Below are 19,588 nucleotides of genomic sequence, written 5' to 3'. Positions count from 1 at the left end.
GCCCAGCGTGGAAGTTTCCTCTGTCAAGGGGTCCCCCTGCCTGGAGCGGGAGCACAGCTCTGTTGGTGGAACGAGACCCTGGTGCAGCTGATCTAACGGCTGCCCTGGGCTCCGCTGTGGCAGCAGGAATCCATTCTCGGCAGTGGGAACCGGGAGGTGTCTGGTTCCAGCCCCCGGCTGGCCCACCGTGACTTTGCCGGCGAGGTGCTGAGTCATCTTGGCCCCGCCTGGGCCGCAGGCCCTGAACTTGGGGCCCGGCCCTCCTGGCGACTGGTGGTTCTGTTCATCATGTGTCTGGGAAAGACCCCACCTGCCATGGGTGAGGAGCTTCATGGGGGCCTCTCCCGGCTGGTGGCTGATGCCAGCTCTGACCGGGGTTCTCAGGAGGAGGTGGGGAGCCCAGAGAGCTCACTTGAGGGTGTCATGGGCTGCGGGAACAGCCCTCAGTGGTCTCAGCGTCTCCGAGGACAGTGTCAGGATGCCAGGCCCATGGCTCTCTCTGCTCAAGAGGTGGGTTCCAGGAGGGGGGCCACCCCTCCCACAGGCCTTGCTTGGGTCACCTCCTTGGTGTTGCCTCTCCACCCCGCCTGTCTCCATACTGTTCTGTGCCCAGGGGTCACTGTGCTCCCATGGCCCCTGGCTTCCCCCTGGGTTTTTGGAAGCGAGGTCGGGGTGCTCCTCCCCGGCCCCGTGCTGCCCAGGGCTGCAGTTTTGGCAGCGGCTGCGCCCCCTCCTCACCCCTTGGGACGGCTCCTGCCCCAACCCCCTTGGCCGGCTCATCCCGTAGTCTGGGGAGTACCGCTCGGCCATCGCTGGTCCCAGGTGCCTCGACACCCCGTGCTGGCTGCCCCCGCGCGCCCACCCAGGTACAGCGCCCTCATGAGATTCTCTTAGGAACCGAGTAGAACGGCCGAGTGTGCCTTTGTTTCCTGGCCGCGCCCCGGCGCCGCGGGGCTTCACTTTGGTTTTGCGCTGGAAGCGCAGCAGCAGCGAGGACCGGCCCCCGCGTGGGGAGGCTGCGGAGGGGCTGTGGAGGGGAGCTCCTGGGAGCAGAGAGAGGAGGGGAGGCGCTGTCCCCCAGCTCAGGCCAGGCGAGGGGCACCAAGGCGGACGGGTGGCCTGTGGGAAGGAGCGAGGCCGGCTGAGCTGCGGGAGGGTGGGACCCAAGGGCCGTGGGCGGAGGGCAGGGCCCTGGTGGTCCCTGCAGGGCCAGGCTGTGGGGTGCCTCGGGGCCCAGCCAGCACCCTGGTGGCCTCGCTTCACCTTCCTCAGCCCCGTCTCCAAACACGTTCTGAGGCCCCGGGGTGTGGGCTGCAGCCTGGGACTGTTGGGGGCCAGGCCGGCCGCGCCAGACGGATGCGGAGGGGAGCGGCTGCAGCCGTCGGGCCTCCCGGAGCTGAAGGGGACAGGCATGCGGGAGGCCAGCGGGGGTCCCGGCCCACCGGGGCCTTCCCGGGGAGACTCCTTCCGTCTCCTGGGGAAATGAGGAGGGGTTTGGCATCTCCCCCTGCATGTTTTGGTTTGGGGCAAGTTCAGTGGACAAAGCTCGGAGTGTGGCCGACCTTTGGAGCTGCCCCTGACACCTCTGGGGTTGGAGTGTGCTGGGGTACAACCTTTGGTCCCGTTTACCAGTGTGGGATTCGTGTAACTCCGGTGCATGGCTTTTGTTTTGACGTGTGGGTTGTGTGGATGCCACGTCCTGGGGAGGAGACAGAGGTCAAGGTTTTGGGGTTTGTGTTTTATATGATGAATGTGTGCACCTCTTTCGGGAAGAGCGGTGCTTGGAGGCCCTGTATCGAGATCACCAGTGCCCGCCCTGGGCTCCGAGGAGTTGGGGGCCTTCCCGTGTTGCCGTGTGGCCGCCTGGTGGCCCGGCCCCGTGGAGGCGTGTGCCCTCCTGAGAAGCTTCTCCCCTGTTGCCTCTCCTTAGCTGTTTCCTTCCCTCCGTCCTCTCTGCTCTCTTCCTGATGGTTTGATGGATTGGACACTGGCTCCCCGATCCGTCCTTTGTCCGGATCTCTCCTCTGACGTTTTCCACCTTTGTTTTTAATTCTGATGTCTGAGCACGCCCTTAATGTCCGACATGCCTACTGACTTAAAAAATTAGCTCCCACAGTGTATTTACTTCCCAGTGCCTCCTTGTTTTAAGGGTTTATGGGGGGTGCGCAGAACTGACAGCCTGTAAAGCCCGCCCACTGTAAGCGCAGAGAGCAGCAATTACTGCTTTGAGGAAAACAGACTTTATTTTTCTGAGCGCTTCTAGGTTCACAGCAAAAGAGGGAGGTGCCCAGTTTCCCACGTACCCCCTGCCCCCTCCGCATGCCCAGCGTCCCCCACCACCAACCCCCCCAGGTGGGACGTCCGTTACATCTGATGGACCGGCACAGACGCACCGGCGTCCCCCCAAGTCCGTGGTTCATGCCAGGGGTCACGCCGGGCGCTGTACGTTCTGGGATTTGGATCAATGTGTGATGACACGTGTCCACGTGGAAACACCACAAGGAACATGGCTCCTCCCCTGATTCGTCCTCCATCCCCACTCCCTCCCGGCAACCAGGGAGGGGCTGGGGGCTGGAGCGGGAGCAGCTCTCTCTCCAGGTGCAGCACCTGCTGCGGGAACGAAGCCGGGTTCTGGGGTCCCCAGGAGAGGAAGGGGCAGAGCCCCAGAGGGGGTGCGGTGGTGGTGGGGGGGCGGTGGTGGGGGGGTGGGGGCGGGGTCAGCTCACAGCTCAGGGGAGCCTGGGAGGTTGGAACCAGAGTGGTGCTGCTTTGTAAACCGTCAAGTGCCCACACGCCACACTTCACGCTTCTTGCCGGGGACGGATTAGTGCAGACAGCGGAGCGGGAGAGCATGGGCTTGGGAATCCTGGACTCAGGCCCCAAGTGCCACTCCTACCGATGTGGAGGAGGACAGCTGTCCCGTGTGGGTCACCATGCTTGACGGCAGTGTCAGCCCGGCGAGGTGCAGGCCCCCGGGAGCTCGTGATGTGGAAAGTGAGGGAGATGGAAACTGAACACTGAGTTCTCAGGCACTCATCTCGGTGCCCCGGTGCATGGCCCCTGCAATGAGCAGATATACCCGGAGCAGATCTGGTGGACCTCTTGCCCTTGAGGGGCTCCCAGACAGCAGACAGGACACAGAAGTGGCTCAGTGCTTGCTACGGGGGTGAGGAGTGAACGGAGGGAGGACACACGAGCAACAGAAGGAAGGGACCCAAGTTCTGTCCAGTTCGGGCCGGGGGGCGCTGGGTGAGCGGTAAGGAGGGATTGAGGCTGGGTCAGCCCCTCTGTCCCATAAACAGCCGGACACCAACTGTTTCAGGCTCCGAGAGCCACTCGGTCTCTGACACGACCCTTCGCCTTGGCCGTCGAGGCCCAGAAGCAGCTGTAGACGGTCCATAGCCACGAGCCTGATTGAGTTCCAATCAAGCCTTGTTGATCAACGATGAGGGGGCAGCTGAGCCCTGCAATAAAGCCCCCAGGGAGGAGGGAGGGAGGCGTGAGAACCTCTGAGTGAAGAACAGTCTGAGCAGAGGAGGCTGCACGTGCAAAGGCCCTGAGGTGGGAGTGCACCCCTGCGTCTGAGGGACGGGGCGTCAGCTGGCCGGCAGGGCAGGGGGCAAGTAGGGACATGGGAGGAGGTAGGGAGCCGCCTTGGGGCCTAGGAGGACTTGGGCTCGTGTAGTTGTGAACGGCGGGAAGTGGGGCTGCAGGCCCCTCCAGGGTGCTCGAGTGGTCGCACCAAGTCCGCGCATCTCCTTCCCGCCTGTGGCGGAGCTGAGTGCGGCCCTTTTCCTTCCGCAGAGAGCTGGTTATGCGTCAGGAGAGGGGCTCCCTGGGGGGAGAGACCCCGTGCCCCATCCCCCCTCCAGGCCTGGGGGGGCCCAGGGCACCCCCCAGGGGCTCCCCTCTGTCCTGCTGCTGAGCCCGCCCACGGGGCTTTTTACTTCGCTCATTTGGTTATTGTATCCTTCAGTTCTAAAATTTCCACCTGTTTTCTCTTTAGAACCTTTTTTTTTTTTTTTTTTGCTGAGGCTTCCTACATCTTCGTTTGTTTCTCATGTGTCTGAAGCTGCTTGTGGAAGCCTTTTATCGCGGCTGCTTTACAGTCGTGGTCAGAATAGTTGCAGCATCTGCATAGACTTGACGTTGGTCCCTGCTGATTGTCATGTTCACTCAGTGCGAGACCTTCCTTGTTCTCGGTGTGGTGAAACCTGGCCGCTGTGTGCAGTGTGCAGTGTGCAGGGCTGGCCTGGGCTCCATGGATGGCTCCCAGGGCTTTCCAGGCCTCTGAGCCGACCGCCTCCCTCCTCTTGGTCACTGGCATGTCCGCTGGGGCCAAGCGGCCTGGGCCAGCTGATCCAGTCCGGGTGGGGAATTCCTGCTCTTTCTGCCGCCAGACACGTGGTTGGAAAGCAGAAGCAAATTCCAGCCTCCGGACACCCTCCTCCCTGACCTCTGGGGTCAGCAGCTCATTTCCTGTTACCTGACCTCACGCCACACTCGTTTGGTCGACAGACACACTGTGTTGTGGATTGCTGAGCACCTGGCCGCTGCGGCCACTTCGCTCTGCCTAGTCCTGGGTGACGGGGCTGGGAGGGGGAATGGCCTGCCCAGGATTTGAGAGAGGGGGAGAAACACTGTGTGTGAGAGAGATGAGACAGAGAGACAGATGGATAGAGGGGAGGGAGGGAGAGAGACCAGCAGAAGCCCGGCGTGGCTGTGAGGGAGGGGCCCCTGGGTAGCCTCCGTTTTCTCATCTGTAAAGTGGAGCGATATTTCTACCTTTGGAGGAATTCAGGGAGAACTGGAGATTCTGTTGTAGGAAGGACTCAGCAACTCAGCGTATTTTAGGAGCCCGGTAAATGTGTGTGAGCATGCTTCTTGGTGTGAGAAATTCGCTGAAGACAGTACTTTATCTGGGGCATCTGTCTTCATGCCCTGAGTACCCCGCAAGGCCCTGCTTCTCTAGGAATGTCTCAACTTTTTACCTGGCAGAGAAGAGGGGTTAGGCCCTGGGAGGGAGGCCTGAGAGCCATGGCAGGGGGCACGGTGTCTGGGGAGATGGGGCTTAGGGAGGCGAGCCCTGGCTGATCAACAGCCGACATTTACTGGGCACCTCCTGCATGGTGCATGGGCACCTCTCAGCAATAACCCTGCGCAGGGCAATGATCACCTCGAGTTCTCCTGCCGGGAAACTGAGCTGGCAAGCAGGGCATGAGGGGCCCAGCCAGCTGGGCAGAATCGCTGTTTGAATGAGGCCTGGGTGTGGCCCTGCGCCCTCCTCAGCCTCACGGGTCTGGTCCACACTGGGGGGTGGCCTTGGCCTCGGCCAGCTGGCCAGGGGCAGTCGGGATGCCAGGCCTGAGCCTCGGGGGTTCCTGGCTCCACTCAGTCTGGCTGTCTGTCTGGGTCCAGCTGCACAGTGCTGCCTCTCACCTCGGAGGGGTCTGGGGGGCCACTCCAGCTGGGGGAGTTCTCTCCTCAGGGGCCAGCTGGCCACGTCCCTCAGTGCCCTGGCTGACTGCCTGGACGCGCCAGACCTGGGGGGCGGCTGGCCGTCTGCAGGGGGTGGTGAGGGGGGATGGCCTGGAGCCAGGTCTGGTTCTGATTTGGGGGAAGGTGGTACGTAAAGGCGTTTGGCCGCCAGCAGCCCAGGACCCCTGCCAGCCAGCGTGAACTTCAGAAAGCCTGGGGGGCCTTCCAGCTTCACTGCGGTCCCCTCCCGCTGTCCGCACATCAGCCAGTGCCCCCATGCTGTGTGTCCCACGTCCGCAGCCCACCTGCCTGTTCCCCGCGGTGGAATTCCGGCTTCTCCCTGCCTTGCACTCAGCACAGGTGGGCGGGCTGCTGGGGCTGGGAGCGTCCTTGTCAGGAGGTCGTGTGACTCTGACTCTCAGCATTCTCCTCTGAAGGTCGGGGTTGTGCGGGTTCAGAGGTGGCTCTGGCCTCGGGTGCCCCCTGCCCTCCTCCCCTCCAAACTGGCCCCCTGCTCCCTTCAGATGGACCACACCACTGTCAGAGCACTTTCCAGATGCGCCACGAAAATTCCATTCTTGCCCTCGTGCTCCTTTGCTTTTGGGGGACGGGGTCTAGTCTTCCTACCTGACATCGGGGACGTTTCCGGCCCCCAGTGGCCCCGGGCTTCTCTCCTCACCCTCCACATTCACATGCTCCTTGTCCACCTGAGGCCTGTTCTGGGCTGAGCTGTGTTCCCTCAAGATGCATACATTGAAGTCCTAAGCCCAGGACCTCAGAATGCGACTGTATTTGGAGGTAGAGCCTTTAAATAGGGAATGCAGGTCAAGTGGGGTCACTAGGGTGGCCCTGATCTGATGAGTGGGGTCCTTCTAAGAAGAGATTAGGATGCAGACACACAGGGACGATCACGTGGGGACACGGAGGAGACGGCCGTCTGCACACTGCGGAGCCACGGGGTGAGGCGCGGGAGAAAGACCTGGGATCCCAGACTCCAGAGCGCGAGGAAGGCGACCTCCGAGGGTTGAGCCGCCCTGTCGGTGCGCCTGGCCATGGCGACGCCGGCAGCTGCCTCGGGGCCTGGCGCAGGCCGCGAGCGAGGGCCTCATGTTAGGTCCTGGACTTTCATCGCGGGACAAGTCCCTTACTGTTTAAAGCATCCATCGTAAACTCTGAAAATATGCCTCGGCTTTCGTGAGCCTGCTTGGGCGTGACTTCATTCATCCACATGCCAGAAGCTTCCAGATGGGAGAGGCCGGGCCGCCTCTGCCTGCAGCGTCTGGCCTTCCTTCTCCCCGGGTCCACTTGAGGGGCTGCTCCTTGTGGGGCCTGCCCTGCCCGCCGCCGCATGACAGGGGCCTCGGTCTCCCTGCTCTGGGAGCTGGGCTGTCTCTGTGTTGTGGGAGTCAGTGGAAACAGCTTCTGTGGCCAGACATTGTGACCCTAAGTTGCTAAGCAAGGGTTGGATGATAGTTTGATTATGAAAATTATTTCAAGGAACCAAGGATCGAACTGATGGTGAGGGATGGGAATAGGAGGCTGGGGAGTCGGAGCTTGCCTCCCGTGCCACCAGCGCCAGGAAGTCCCTGGCAGCTGGCAGGAGAGGGGTGGGGCCAGGGTCAAGGTCAGGTCATGGGCAGTCACAAAGGGCCTGTCCCGGCCTGTCCAGTGGAGAGTCCGGGGTCTGGCCTCGGTGCCCTCCCCTGCTGACTGCCCCCACCAGCTCTGAGCACAGAAACTACACAGCACGTGTCATCATGGCCATTGGTGGGAGGGGGACACGTGGCCTCACTCGTGGGGAGCCAGACTGAGCTGACGGCAGCCCCCCCAACTCGTCGGAGCTTCAGGCCTCTGGGCTGCGGCCTGGAGGGGGCCTTTCAATCCTAGGTCTGTCCCAGGGCGGGGCCAGGGCCACCTTGACGGGAGGGGACTGGTGGCCTCCGGGAGGGCCTGTCCACGAAGTGGACACCTTGTTTTCTCCCCACAAAAGCAGGAATTCCACACCATGCTCGGCCTCATCTTGCTCTTTATTTGAAATTAAAAGACACCAGTCAGACAGGGCAGCACGCCTCTGGCTCTGTGCTCCCTGGTCTGGCTCCTCCTTTCCCGGAAGTGGCCTGACGCCTCTGGCCGGGGCTCTGATGCTCACGCGAGGGGTCTGGCATCTTGGTGAGGCCAGGGGCAGAGTAGGGGTGGCTGCTGCGCCTGGGGGGCGAGGGGAGCACATCCTGCTGCACCTTGGGTGGGGGGTCCCGGGCTCACAACACCCAAGAGCACCCAGAGGCCTCTGGCTGGACAGGCCGGAGCCTCCCAGGCCCTGCGAGAGAGCCCAGTGGGGCAGGGATGGGGGGTGAGGCCGCCGTGGGGGCCAGGGTGCCCCACCCTGGCCGCTCCTCCTTCACCTCTCTGGTCCCCCCGACCTTTGCTGGCCAGCTCCTACTCATCCCTCAGCCTCAGCATGGGCATTGCCTCGAGGGAGACGCCTCCCGGGGTGAGCAGATCCGAGTTCGCGCCTGTGCTGGGTCCTCCCACCCCTCCCCTCACCACCCAGTCAGCGAGCGTATCACTCAGGCCTTGTCTAGTGGTCTTCCTGTCTCCCCCGCTCGACTGGAAGTGCCCTGAGTGTTCACCAGCCTACACACAGGGCCAGCGTGATGCCTGGTGTAACGTGCTCAACGAATACCTCTAGTGTGGGGTGCGTGTAAGAATGGAAGAGTGGTGGGCAGACACAAGGGTGGGGGATGGATGGAAAGATGAATGGATACGTGCACGGGCAGGTGGACGGTGGGTGGGTGGATGGGTGGGCAGACTCCTCCCTCACCTGGCAAGCATGTGGGACACCTTGGGTAGAACCAGCACCAGCACGTCCTGCCCAATACTAGAGTCTCTGGGCTCTCCTGGGAACATCTGTGCAGAGACCGTCACGGACTTCCTGGTCCAGGACTGGCATGTGGGCCTGTGGAGGAGGCAGAAGGTCCGGGAGAGACATGGAGCATGTCAACTGAGTCTTTTCTGGGCCTCAGCCAGAGGGAGCCTGGGTGGGGCTCCCCCCTTGTGGTCTGGCTTCCCCACCCACCCACCTCCAGCCCTGTCCTTCTCAGCTCTGGTCCACACAGCGGGCAGAGTGACCAGGGCCGGCTTCTCGGGTGTGGATCAGTGCCGTTGCTCAGAGCTCTGGGGTCACCATCAGGAAAGCCTTCTTAATTCCAGCTCTGGCTTGTGTTTTGTAAGTGAATGTTTTTCCATTTCCACTATTTATTTGTGTACTTACTGAAGTGTGGCGAATTTACAATGTTAAGTTAACTTCTAGTGCGCAGCATAGTGATTAATTCATACATATATATATTCCTTTCCATGCTTGTAAGTGAGAGTTTGATGGGGAACAGAGCATTGACTGCGATGGGGTAGCCTCGGCTCCTGACTGCCCCCCTCCCACTGCCTCCCCAGGACACACCTTTGGTTGTCCCATCCCTGCCCCCCAGCACCCCCTCTCCATCCAGAGGCCTGAACGTGGGCTCAAACAGAACTAGGGACAGCCGGATTGGCCCAGGGCGTCTGGGTGTGGGAGCAGGCAGCTCTCGCCTCCTCCACAGGCCCACGTGCCCGTCCTGGGCCAGGAAGTGTGAGCAGCCTGCGCAGGTGTTCCCAGGGGTGCGCTTCCACCCTGTCCACATCCCCTGCGGAGGGGACCCTGGGGAGCACCGGGCCTTGGTCTCTCCCATTCCCAGCTGTGCCTGGGGGCCGGCACCCAGGTGTTGGCGCTGGGGAAGACTGGGTACCCATCTGTTTTCCCACATGGTTGCCTGGCGATGAGGAAACGGAGGTTCCGAGAGAAAAGCAATTTCCAGGGTCTCGTGCTGGGACAGAGTAGGGGTCGAAGTGCACGGGAGTCCAGCACCTAGGCCCTCTCCCCAGGGCTGCGAGGCCGTGTGATTGAGAAAACCCTCCTCCCTCGAAGGAGAGCAGGGGACACGGCCCTGCATCCCCGCCCCACCCCTTCCCGTGAGGCTTTGCTGCCGACCCACGGGGGCTGCCTCTCGGCCTCAGTTCAGTCCCGCAAGTGGAGGCCTCGGGCCCCCAGCGCGAAGGGCCACGGTGAGCGAGACCCAGCCCCGGGGGCAGGGATGGTCTCCAGGGTATGAAGCTCCCGCCCATCCCCTCGGCATCCTGGCTTAAGACTAAGTCTTCCCCGGGGCAGGGGGCTTTCCATATGTGGTTGTGACCCCTCGGAGCGCAGAGAAGTGAAAGGCAGCACCGGCCCGGCTCGTGGGCGTCGGCTGGGACTGGAGCCGGGTCAGCCTGGTTCCGGAGCCTGGGTCCCAGCGAACCTGTCACGGGTCAGGTGCCCGAGCCACGAGCCTCCTGAGGGCAAGGTCCTGTCCAAGCCGAGGGCTGAGGCGGGGAGGCTCCAAGGAGGGGCTTGCACCTGAGCTGGACCTTCCAGGGTCTCAGGAGGGAGGTGGGGGCCCTGCAGGCAGGAGGAACACTGAATGAAAGTGTGGAGGTGGGGGAGGAGGGGCCTCAGAGGAAGGTTTGGGCTGGAGGACATGGGCCAGCTACTTTGGATTTTGACTGATGGTAGAAGGGAGCCATGGCAGGTGTTTGAGCAGCATGTGCTCAGGGGTCGATGCTGGCTGCACGCTGTGGGGCAGACGGGAGGCGCCCAGCCACAAGGCAGTGAGAAAGTCCAGAGGTAAATGTCACAAGCTTGAAGGAGAGTGAAGGTCACTGAAAGCGGAAGACACCAGGGACACGCAGCCCGTGTCAGAGCAGCCGAGGGTGCTGAGGAAAGCTGCAGCCTGGACTCGGCACCAGGAGACGTCCCTGGGGGAGGGACGTGCAGGCCACATGCAGTGTGGTGGCATCACGGCCCGTGCATGGCAGGTGCCCGGGATGTGCTCCTCCAAGGGAGGAGGGAGGTTCTCCATCGCGCTATGTCGGTGCCAGCTGTACTCTCCTGCTTTGCACACCCCTGCCTTTTGCACGCCCTGCCTGGCCCCGGAAGAACCCCGCCTGGGCCAGCAGGGGCAGTGCCAGCCCACGTTCCACGTCTGCCCTGCACCCATATGGCTTCCCTCCCCCTCCCCCTCCCTGTCCTTATCTCTCCCTGCCGTTTCCATGGCGACTCACCACCTCGGCTTGCCTGCATCCCAGCCTCTGCCAGGGATTCTGAGCCGGCTCTGTCCCTCCCTCCTCAGGAGCCCTGGTTCCCGCAGTCCTGTCTCCTCCCCCTGGGGTGAGTCTAGAGGCAGCCTCCTCTTGGCCCACTATCACATCTATTTTCCAGCCCTGCCGGAGACCTTCCCCTACCTGGCCTCCACCTGCCACAGCTCAGCCAGCCCTCCAAGAAGCGAAGCTGCCCTCCCCCGCTGAAGGCCTCCTCTCCGCTCCGGACCCTCTCCCCGCGCTTGGCCTCCCATGCCCAGGTCCCCCTTGTCAGTCATTTCCTTTTGTCACCAGCTTGGCAAACAGGCGAGTCTTCAGTCCTGCGATCTGCAGAGAAGGGAGGGGCAGTGAAGGGCCCCCTGGGGTGGGGGATGGGTCTGCGGAGGGGAGATGGGGGCCCTGAAACCCAGGGTGAAGGCAGAAGTCTGGATTCTCTTCTGAATAACATTTTTGTCCCCTGCCCCCATCTTCTCTCCAAGGAGAGAAAACGAAGCTTCATGGGAAACAGCGGCAACAGGTGGTAAGCGGCAGGGCCTGGGGGGCCGGCGGGGGGAGCACCGAAGCCGGCCCGGGGGGCCGTGGAGGGAGGGGCAGGGAAGTCAGCTGGGTGCTCAGAGCTGGACTCCTCCAGGAGCCAGAGTCATCTGCCCACCCCGGCCCCCGCCCTCTCTGTAGGGTCCCTGTCACCCAGCACGTTTAAGCTGCTGCAGGGAGACAGAGAAGAGCCCCGGGCCCCTGGGGTCTGGAGGGGCAGGAACTCCTGCAGGGAGCCCTCGAAGCAGGAGGCCACAGGGGAGGATTCTCGTGGGCTTGTGTGCCAGGCTCCGGGTAGCGCACAGCCCAAGCCCCGTCTCGCCTGGTCGCCCCAACAGTGCGCGGGGCAGGGGCCAGGCCGTGGCAGGGACATGCCCACGACGGTTCCCTGCAGGCCTTCCCCCTCGGGCTCACTCTCACCACTGCCCTCGGGCCCCTGCACCCCTCACCCTGCCCGCAGGTCGCACACGCCGTTCCCCAAGCTGGAGCTGGGGCTGGTGTCCCGGCCGGCGGTGCCCCGGGAGCTGCCCGCCTGCTCCATCTGCCTGGAGAGGCTGCGCGAGCCCATCTCGCTGGCCTGTGGCCACGACTTCTGCCCGCGGTGCTTCAGCACCCACCGCGTGCCGGGCTGCGGGCCGCCTTGCTGCCCCGAGTGCCGCAAGACCTGCCGGCAGCGGAAGGGGCTGCGGGGCCTGGGGGAGAGGATCAGGCTGCTGCCGCGGAGGCCACTGCCCGCCGCGCTGCAGGTGCGCCTCGTGGGCCGGAGCGACCGTGGGGGCGGCCCTGGCCCCTGCTGGGACATCAGGGTCGGGTGGAGAGTGGGATGGACTCTCTGGGCTTGGGGGGCCTTCTCCCCTGGGCTGGGCGCTCAGGGAGCCCTCTCTCCAGGCCCAGGAGACCTGCACCGTCAGGGCCGAGCCGCTGCTGCTGGTGCGGATCAACGCCTCCGGGGGCCTCATCCTGAGGATGGGGGCCGTCAACCGCTGCCTGAAGCACCCCCTGGCTAGGGACACCCCTGTCTGCCTCCTCGCTGTCCTTGGGGAGCAGCACTCGGGCAAGACCTTCCTCCTCAACCACCTGCTCCGGGGCCTGCCTGGCCTGGTGAGGACAGGACCGGGCAGGGGCTGGGGTCCTGGCCTGGCTTCGGGAGGGGAACGGGGGCTGGATGGTGCAGCGGACGCACTGCTTCTTTGCCCCACAGGAGTCTGGGGAGGGCAGCTGGCCAAGGGGAGGAGGCTCCCTGCAGGGGTTCAGATGGGGTGCCAGCAGCCTGACCAGGGGCATCTGGATGTGGAGTCACCCCTTCCTGCTGGGGAAGGAGGGGAGGAAGGTAAGGGGACAGGGGCAGAGGAGTTAAGACTGGCTCAGGGCATGTGAAAGGAGGACAGAGCAGTGAGGGGCACGGGGGAGGGGAGCGGAGCAGAAAGCTTTGGGGGCCAGGACAAGAGGACTGGGGTCTGGGGTGGCGCAGAGGCAGGGTCGGGAAGCCCAGGGCGGCCGGGCAGGCTGACCTCTTGGTTGGCACCCCACCCCCTTGCAGGTGGCTGTGTTTCTGGTGGACACAGGGGATGCCCTGAGCCCTGAGCTGAGCAGAGAAACAAGGACCAGGCTCTGCGCCCTCACCGCCATGCTGAGCTCCTACCAGGTGGGCCCTGCCCCTGCCCCTTGCCCCGGCCCCTCAGCTCTCTCCACACCAGGGCCACCTCAGCCAGGTCCGGCCCTCAGAGCACTGAGGACAGACAGTCACTCTGGTCCTGGAGGCTTCTGTATCCGAGGGTGCCCCTGCAAGGGGGGGGTGCCCCAGTCAGTGAAGGTGGGTCGAGGGTCCCTGGGGCAGCTGGAGGCCTGCAGGACCATCCCCCAGCCTGCCTTCCACCCCTCGCGGCCAGGCCAGGCCAGCCCAGCCTGGGCAGGCCCCGTGCTGGCCCCTCGCACACCCTGAGCCCCGCAGGCTGCCTGGGTCTTCCTCCCTGGGGTCTTCCCGGTGTCTCTTTGCCTTCACAGACCCTCTTCCACCTTGTTCTCCTTGGTTCCAGATCCTCACCACCTCCCAGGAGCTTAAGGATACAGACCTGGAACATCTGGAGGTGAGGAGATGGGGTCTTGGGGCTGCCACCTGTCCCTGCACTGATCATGAGGCCAGGGGTCTGGACCAGTGGCACCAGGTGCCTCCGGATTCTGGCCTAGGACTCCGGGACCTGGAGCAGTGGTGGGGGTTTGAGGGTAGAGGGTTGGGAGAGGCAAGGGGGCCCTGGAGCTGGGAGGGCAGTCCTCTAGAGGCCCAGGGGTAGGGTAGGCACAGTCCTTGGAGTGGCCCAGCCTTGATCCTCTGTGCCCCGTCCCCAGACGTTTGTCCATGTGGCCGAGGTGATGGGCAGACACTATGGGATGGTGCCAATCCAGGTGAGCGCCCATTTCTGGACTCGCCACCCCAGACCCTGGCCCCTGGCAGCTGGCATCAGGACCCCTTCTCTTCCAGCACCTGGACCTCCTAGTTCGTGACTCATCCCACCCCAGCAAGGTGGGGCAGGGGCACGTGGGTGACATCATCCAGGTGAGGGGGCACAGGGCAGAAGGTCGGAGAGCCGGGGAGGGGTCCTGCAGGCAAGCTCACTCCACAGAGCCCTTCATATCCCTCTCTCAGAAATTGTGCGGCAAATACCCCAAGGTCCAGGAGCTGCTCCAAGGGCGGCGAGCTCGCTGTTACCTCCTGCCTGCTCCCGGGAGGTGGTGGGCCAGCCAGAGCCACAGCAGCCCAGGCGGTGAGTGTCCCTGGGGCAAAACCTCCCTGCCTCGCTCTCCTCTGGGTGACCAGAGCCCCTTGCACCAGCCAGAACAGCCCAGCCTGACACCCTCTCTCCTCCTAAAGCCAATCCTGCTCACCCCGGGCTCTTCAGCATGAGGCATCTCTTCCTCAGACACAGATGGTGATGCCCGCCACCTCCGCACCTACGTGGCCGATGTGCTGAGCGCAGCCCCCCAGCACGCCAAGAGCCGCTGCCAGGGGTACTGGAGCGAGGGGCGCCCTGTGGCCCGGGGGGACCGACGCCTGCTCACAGGGCAGCAGCTGGCTCAGGAAATCAAGGTGTGAAAGCTCCCTGGAGCCTCAGGAGGCCCTCTGGCCCCCACGCCCCCTGACCCCCCACAATGTCTCCCCAGAACCTCTCTGGCTGGATGGGCAGGATGGGACCCGGGTGTGCCTCTCCAGACGAGGTACGCGGCTGCTGGGAGGACAAGGGCGGGGGAGGCGGGAGGGATGCCCTGGGATGGAGATGGGGAGCCGGAAAATAGGCCGCGCCCGGTGGGGGCAAAGGAGGGAGGCAGCCGGGTTTCCTGTGGACAGATGGCCGCCCAGCTGCAGGACCTGCGGACCGTGGAAGCCGCCAAGAAAGAGTTTGAGGAGTATGTGCGGCAACAGGTGAGTCATGGGCCGCCGGGAGGCCAGGTGTCTGGCAGGAGGTACCTGGACTCCAGGTCAGGGCCCTCCCTTCTCCTCCGTCACAGGACGTGGCCACCAAGCGCATATTCTCTGCACTCCGGGTGCTGCCAGACACCATGCGGAACCTCCTCTCGGCCCAGAAGGAAGCGCTCCTAGCCCGGCACGGGGCGGCCTTGCTGTGCTCAGGCCGGGAGCAGACCCTCGGGGCCCTGGAGGCCGAGCTGCAGGCCGAGGCCAAGGCCTTCATGGACTCCTACACCGTGCGCTTCTGCGGCCACCTGGCTGCCGTGGGCGGCGCTGTGGGCGCGGGGCTCATGGGCCTGGCAGGGGGCGTAGTGGGTGCGGGCATGGCCGCGGCGGCATTGGCGGCGGAGGCTGGGATGGTGGCAGCTGGGGCTGCGGTAGGGGCCACGGGGGCCGCGGTGGTTGGGGGAGGCGTGGGCGCTGGGTTGGCAGCCACTGTGGGCTGCATGGAGAAGGAGGAGGACGAGAGGGTGCAGGGAGGGGACCGGGAGCCCCTGCTGCAGGAGGAGTGACCCCCAGGAGACGCTAAAGGAGGCAGAGATGCCAGGGGAGGAAAGGGAGTGGGGGAGGGCGAGGGACCCCTGTGTACCACACCGCCCTGGTTGAACGCCCCGTTGGGTGGTGACTGAGAATGAAGATGTCCCCAAGAAACTGGGGAGGCCTCGGGGCCGGGAGGCAGTGTTTGTGCCGGAGCAGAGTCTGAGGACCGTTTCTGTTGCAGACGATTGCTCACCTGCCACTCGGCCCCGAGTCTCCCACCAGGAGTGTGGCCCACCCTCCCAGGCCTGTTTATTCCTGGGCACTGTGGGGGGCTGAGCTGGCACCATTCTGGAAGTGTCCCCTCGCACAGATTGGAGCAGCCCCAGGACGGGTGGCCTGGGTGTTCCAGCTCAGGAAGTGTGGAGGATGGGCCAGCAGGGGGGCAAAACCAAAGTGCCCGGGTGTGGTGGACAGGGGCCGGACCCCCAGAGCGAGGCGGCTAGCTGCGGCAACTGCCCAAAGCTCCCTCAGCAGGATGGAGGGGGTGCCCGCACGGGCACTGTGCACAGGGGCCCTGCAGCTGTCCACCGTGGCCCTGCCCTCTGTCCAGCCTGGTCAGCGCCCATGTTCCTTCTTGGTGGAAGGCCGTCCCAGCAACGGGTCAGAAGCCAAAGAAAACCACCTGTAGTTGCAATTCTGAGCTACAGCGACTGTTCTGGGAGAGTCCTGCAGGGGGCAGCAGAGGGGACACAGTGGTCGGAACACGACCCCCCCCCCCACTCCCACCCCAGAACCTGGGGGAAGACCCCTCCCCTCCGTGTTCACAGGAGACCCGGGTGCAGCCCCCACAGGGAGCCTGAGGAGGGCGGAAAGCCCCACCAGGAAGGCTTCTGGGCTGCTATGTAAAGGATTAATGGCACATTATACGAAAAATAAAACGTGTGTGCTTGGATGTCAGCTTCAAGTAAATTGTTAGAACAGTTCCTGGACTCCGCCTCCTGAGGGCTTCGGGGTGGCGGTGTGGGGTGAACCGAGGCGCTCTGTTATGGGGCCTGTGGGTGGGAAGAGGGAATCCAAACCCCAGAGACCGCGGAGCTGAGCGCAGGAGGCTCTGGCCGAGCCCAGGGGCACGGCCGCCTTCACAGGCTTGTCCACCGGGACGTGGGGTCCCGCTCTTCCACGTTCTTCTGCCGCAGCCGGCCCTGTGAAAGGCGCCCCCGGCATCCGTCCTGAAAGAAGGAGAGAATAGGGGTGGACGGGGGGCGGCCGCTGGGGCCGGGAGCAGAAGTTGAGGAGCCCCAGGCCCCCCGCACGCTCGGGCCAGCCAGCCCCGCCCCAGGCCCCCATCGCAGAGTCACGGCAGCTGCTGCTGCATCCAAGCGCTGCATTTTACAGGTGCAGCCCAGACAGGGGAGTCTCAGCGAGTGCTCCCCAGCTGGCTGCTGGCAGAAGCAGGGGAGCCCCGAACTCCTGGCGCCCGACCGGTGTCCCCCACAGGGTCGGCTGTGCCGGAATGGAGACGCTCCCTGGCAGGTCCAGCTCTGTGAAGCAGTGTTGGGAGACAGGCAGAAGGACGTGGTCTGGGACACACAGGTCGACAGTAGAAGCTGCGGTCAGCTTACTGGAGTGGGGGGGCGGGGGGGGCGGATGACTCAGGGTGGCTCCCCCACTGCTGGGGCTGGGGCCAGCGGTGGAGACAGGGCCTGACTCGGTGTGTTTGTCAAGGAAGGCTTTCTGGAAGCACCTCTCTGGGTCGTTCCTCTGTCATCTGGTGGACACATGAGGGACAGAACCTTCCAGACTCGGGGGCTGGCAAGCTCAGGACTTGGGGGAGCTTCAGAGGGCCCATGGAGGGAGGGTGCTGTCTGGCTGGAACCCCTGCCGCTGGGGCTGGAAGAAGCCGCAGTGGCCCCTCCCCTGCTCTTTGGACAGAAGGGAAGACGGCCCGGTGGCCCGATGAGTCATTTTAAGTTGTGTTGTCTTGAGCCTCCCAGCTTTCACGGCACCTTCTCCATCACCTCCCTAAGGCCCAGAAACCTCCGCACTGCTGAGGCCTCCTCGTGCTGGAGGCAGCAGGTGCCGGGATCTTGATGCCCAGGGTGACCGTGTCGGGGGTGGGGCTCTGGGGAGGTCCTGAGGGTGGAGCCCTCACGTGTGGGGTTGGTGCCTTGGCTGGAGGCCCCGCAGAGCTCCCCAGCCCGGTCCACGGGTGAGGCAGGCAATGGGCCCTCACCAGCCCCCCAGGGGTCGCTGGCACCATGAACTCGGACAGCCAACCTGAACCGGGAGAAGGAAATGTTGCTGATAAGCCGCCCGATCCGTGGGTTTTGTTTCAGCAGTTCCTTGATGTTGACCTTGAAACGAGGAGGCCTTTCCGGAAAAAACAAACAAAACCCAAACAAACGAAAACCTGTGTTTTGATTCTGGAAAGAAGCTTATTTAGCGTTTAAAAACACCTTCCTATGTATCAAAAGGACAGAGGAGGAAGCTACACATCCAAGTTTTCTCTAAGAAAAGCCCTAAGAAAAGGGGTAACGAGGAGCATTTTATCTTATTTTCACTCTGCCCCTTTTGTTGCTGCTTTGTGGTCATGGACAGGCTGGGACGGGGCCCCGCCGCCGCAGAGCCTGCACCTGGACAAACGCCTCCTCCAGCGACACAGACCCCAAAGGACCCAAATCAACCGCACGCGTGCTCCGTGGCGGGGCGGCTGTGAGCAATAAGACACGAAGAGGTGGGGGCCTGCAGTACAGGTCAGAATGGCTCACCAACGGCGTAGGGTGCAGACCCCGTCAAGGACCGGCCCACCTTCCTCGGAGACGGAGCGAGGACACCTGTTTCTTGTTTCCCCACCCCTCCTGCTGCACGAGGCCCCATAAAGCCTCGCCTGGGTTGCTCTGGCCTCTCATCAATTTCTACCGATTAAAGAGTCCAAGAACCCAGGTCAGGAACATACTCTGTGGCAACCCTGCCCGTGGGACCTTCTGCTCCTCCAAGAAAGGACACGGGCACCTCCAGGACCACCGAAGGCAGCCTCCCCGCGGGTGACAAGTGGCCGCCAGAACCTCTGCTTTCAGTGCCAGCAAGTTTGGCAAGTCTGCCCTCCGGCCCGAGGGCCTCAGCAACTTCATCCTGCCTAGAAAAGTCCTTCACTTCGTAAAGCACCTCCGAGCTCCTCTCTCTGCCGGATGGGACGCTGCCCCGTCCATGAATCGTTGAAGAAAGCCAGTACGATCTTTAAAATGCACTCAGTTGAATTCCGTTCAGCAGACTCTTCTAAATCTCAGCTGGGGCCCGTGTAACAAAAGCCGGGACAAAAGCACACAGATTTATTTAATGTTAAGTCGTCTGCCACATGAGAGCCTTCGCAAGGAATGGAAGCCCCGAAGAAGTGGTTACACCTGAGTGTCTTTATGCCGGGTTGGATGAAGATGGAAGTCGTGGAGAAACGGGATAGAACGAGAAACGTATGCCTACGTGTCATGACCAGGGACCCAGCAAGGCCTGTCCGGGCGGCTCCCTCCCCTTGTCCCTCCATCCGTGGAGATAAGGGTGCTCCTTTCCCCCGGGTATCAGAGGGGGTCACCTCTCAGGAGGTCTGATGACCGGTATTGGGGGGAAGGTCACAAAGTTCTTCCTGATGAACTATTTGAGTATAATTTTGCTGTTGCTCACCAAGTTTACCCAACCTTAGCCTGACGGACAGCCTACCTCCAGAGCCCCATAACCTAACATTTTGAGAGTTTTTCTTGTAAGAACCAGCATGTTTGTTCTGAGTTCCCTCCAACCGCACTAGCAGCCTCCCGCTCACTTGGGAACTTAGGCGTCTCAGTACTTGTTCTGTGGTCCTAAATGACGTTTCCCAGACACAAAACGCAGAGACCCCCGTGGCCGGTGCCTAGTATCAAAGCCACCGGGTGGTTCAGATCCAGGGTCCGCAGCTCTGGTTGTTTTAAGTCTCGAGGACAAACCCACCTACAGGCCATTTTCCGCATCAGCCCAAATCAATAGTTGTATGATTGTAGCGGGTCGGTCACGGTGGTCCAGGGCTGGGCTCTCGGAGCTGCACTGTCGCCGAGTGCCCGTGAGACCGCGGGGGCGCTTGCCAGTTCTCTGCGCTGGACTGAAGCAGTGTCCGCCTTCCCGCGGCCCAGAGCGGCGCACCACCCGTCTGAGCCGGGGCGCTTTCCCGGGTCCTTTTCTACCGGAGGCGCAGAGTGACCAAGTCGGGCCCCCGAAGTCCCATGCAGCCCGGGCTACGGCGGCCTGTCACTCACATAAATGGGCCCTCCCCGACGGGCGTATGGAGCATCAGGAAAGAACTCGGGTTCCTCGGTTCCTTGCCGGAGGACCTGTCTGTGTGGGGCCCTCAGAGAAAGGAGCAGTAGTAAAGAATTCTGTTGCTGCCCCCTGGAGTCTTTTTAAAATGTTCATTAGATGGATGTGGTTGGTGGAGTTGCCACATCT

At 63.1% G+C, this 19,588-nt stretch overlaps 1 protein-coding gene and 1 long non-coding RNA gene across 3 annotated transcripts; one reads left to right on the top strand and one right to left on the bottom strand.

Annotated features, from left to right (window-relative positions):
• Positions 1–7,496: 7,496 nt before the first annotated feature.
• On the bottom strand, positions 7,497–10,651 carry LOC116157659 (uncharacterized). Its single transcript, XR_004141748.2, has 3 exons — positions 10,609–10,651; positions 8,300–8,434; positions 7,497–7,683 (listed from the first exon to the last, which is right to left on the bottom strand). It is a non-coding gene; the product is annotated as an uncharacterized LOC116157659 (long non-coding RNA).
• On the top strand, positions 10,402–16,073 carry RNF112 (ring finger protein 112). Of its 2 annotated transcripts, XM_031467518.2 has the most exons (14): positions 10,402–10,950; positions 11,124–11,164; positions 11,639–11,924; positions 12,067–12,279; positions 12,380–12,508; positions 12,719–12,823; positions 13,215–13,265; positions 13,525–13,581; positions 13,658–13,732; positions 13,823–13,940; positions 14,097–14,263; positions 14,338–14,391; positions 14,522–14,596; positions 14,683–16,073. In XM_031467518.2, the coding sequence occupies exons 1-14, from the start codon at positions 10,897–10,899 to the stop codon at positions 15,151–15,153; spliced, it is 1,896 nt and encodes a 631-aa protein (XP_031323378.1). In that variant the 5' UTR covers positions 10,402–10,896; the 3' UTR covers positions 15,154–16,073. The 2 variants fall into 2 exon arrangements, with proteins under 2 accessions (XP_031323378.1, XP_031323369.2); XM_031467509.2 differs by lacking the exon at positions 10,402–10,950 and having other exon boundaries at positions 11,010–11,164.
• The last annotated feature ends 3,515 nt before the right edge of the window (positions 16,074–19,588 follow it).

The sequence above is a fragment of the Camelus dromedarius genome, chromosome 16, assembly GCF_036321535.1.
Source record: "Camelus dromedarius isolate mCamDro1 chromosome 16, mCamDro1.pat, whole genome shotgun sequence".
NCBI classification, from domain to species: domain Eukaryota; kingdom Metazoa; phylum Chordata; class Mammalia; order Artiodactyla; family Camelidae; genus Camelus; species Camelus dromedarius.
Note: the sequence above shows the minus strand (reverse complement) of the source record. Positions and strands in the feature narration are given on the sequence as shown.

Coding starts and splice junctions, on each gene's coding strand:
- RNF112 (XM_031467509.2), top strand. CDS start 11,016: ATGGGTCTGCGGAGGGGAGATGGGGGCCCTGAAACCCAGGGTGAAGGC. Junction 13,582..13,657: donor ATGGGATGGTGCCAATCCAG/GTGAGCGCCCAT, acceptor CTTCTCTTCCAG/CACCTGGACCTCCTAGTTCG. Junction 14,392..14,521: donor GGTGTGCCTCTCCAGACGAG/GTACGCGGCTGC, acceptor TCCTGTGGACAG/ATGGCCGCCCAGCTGCAGGA.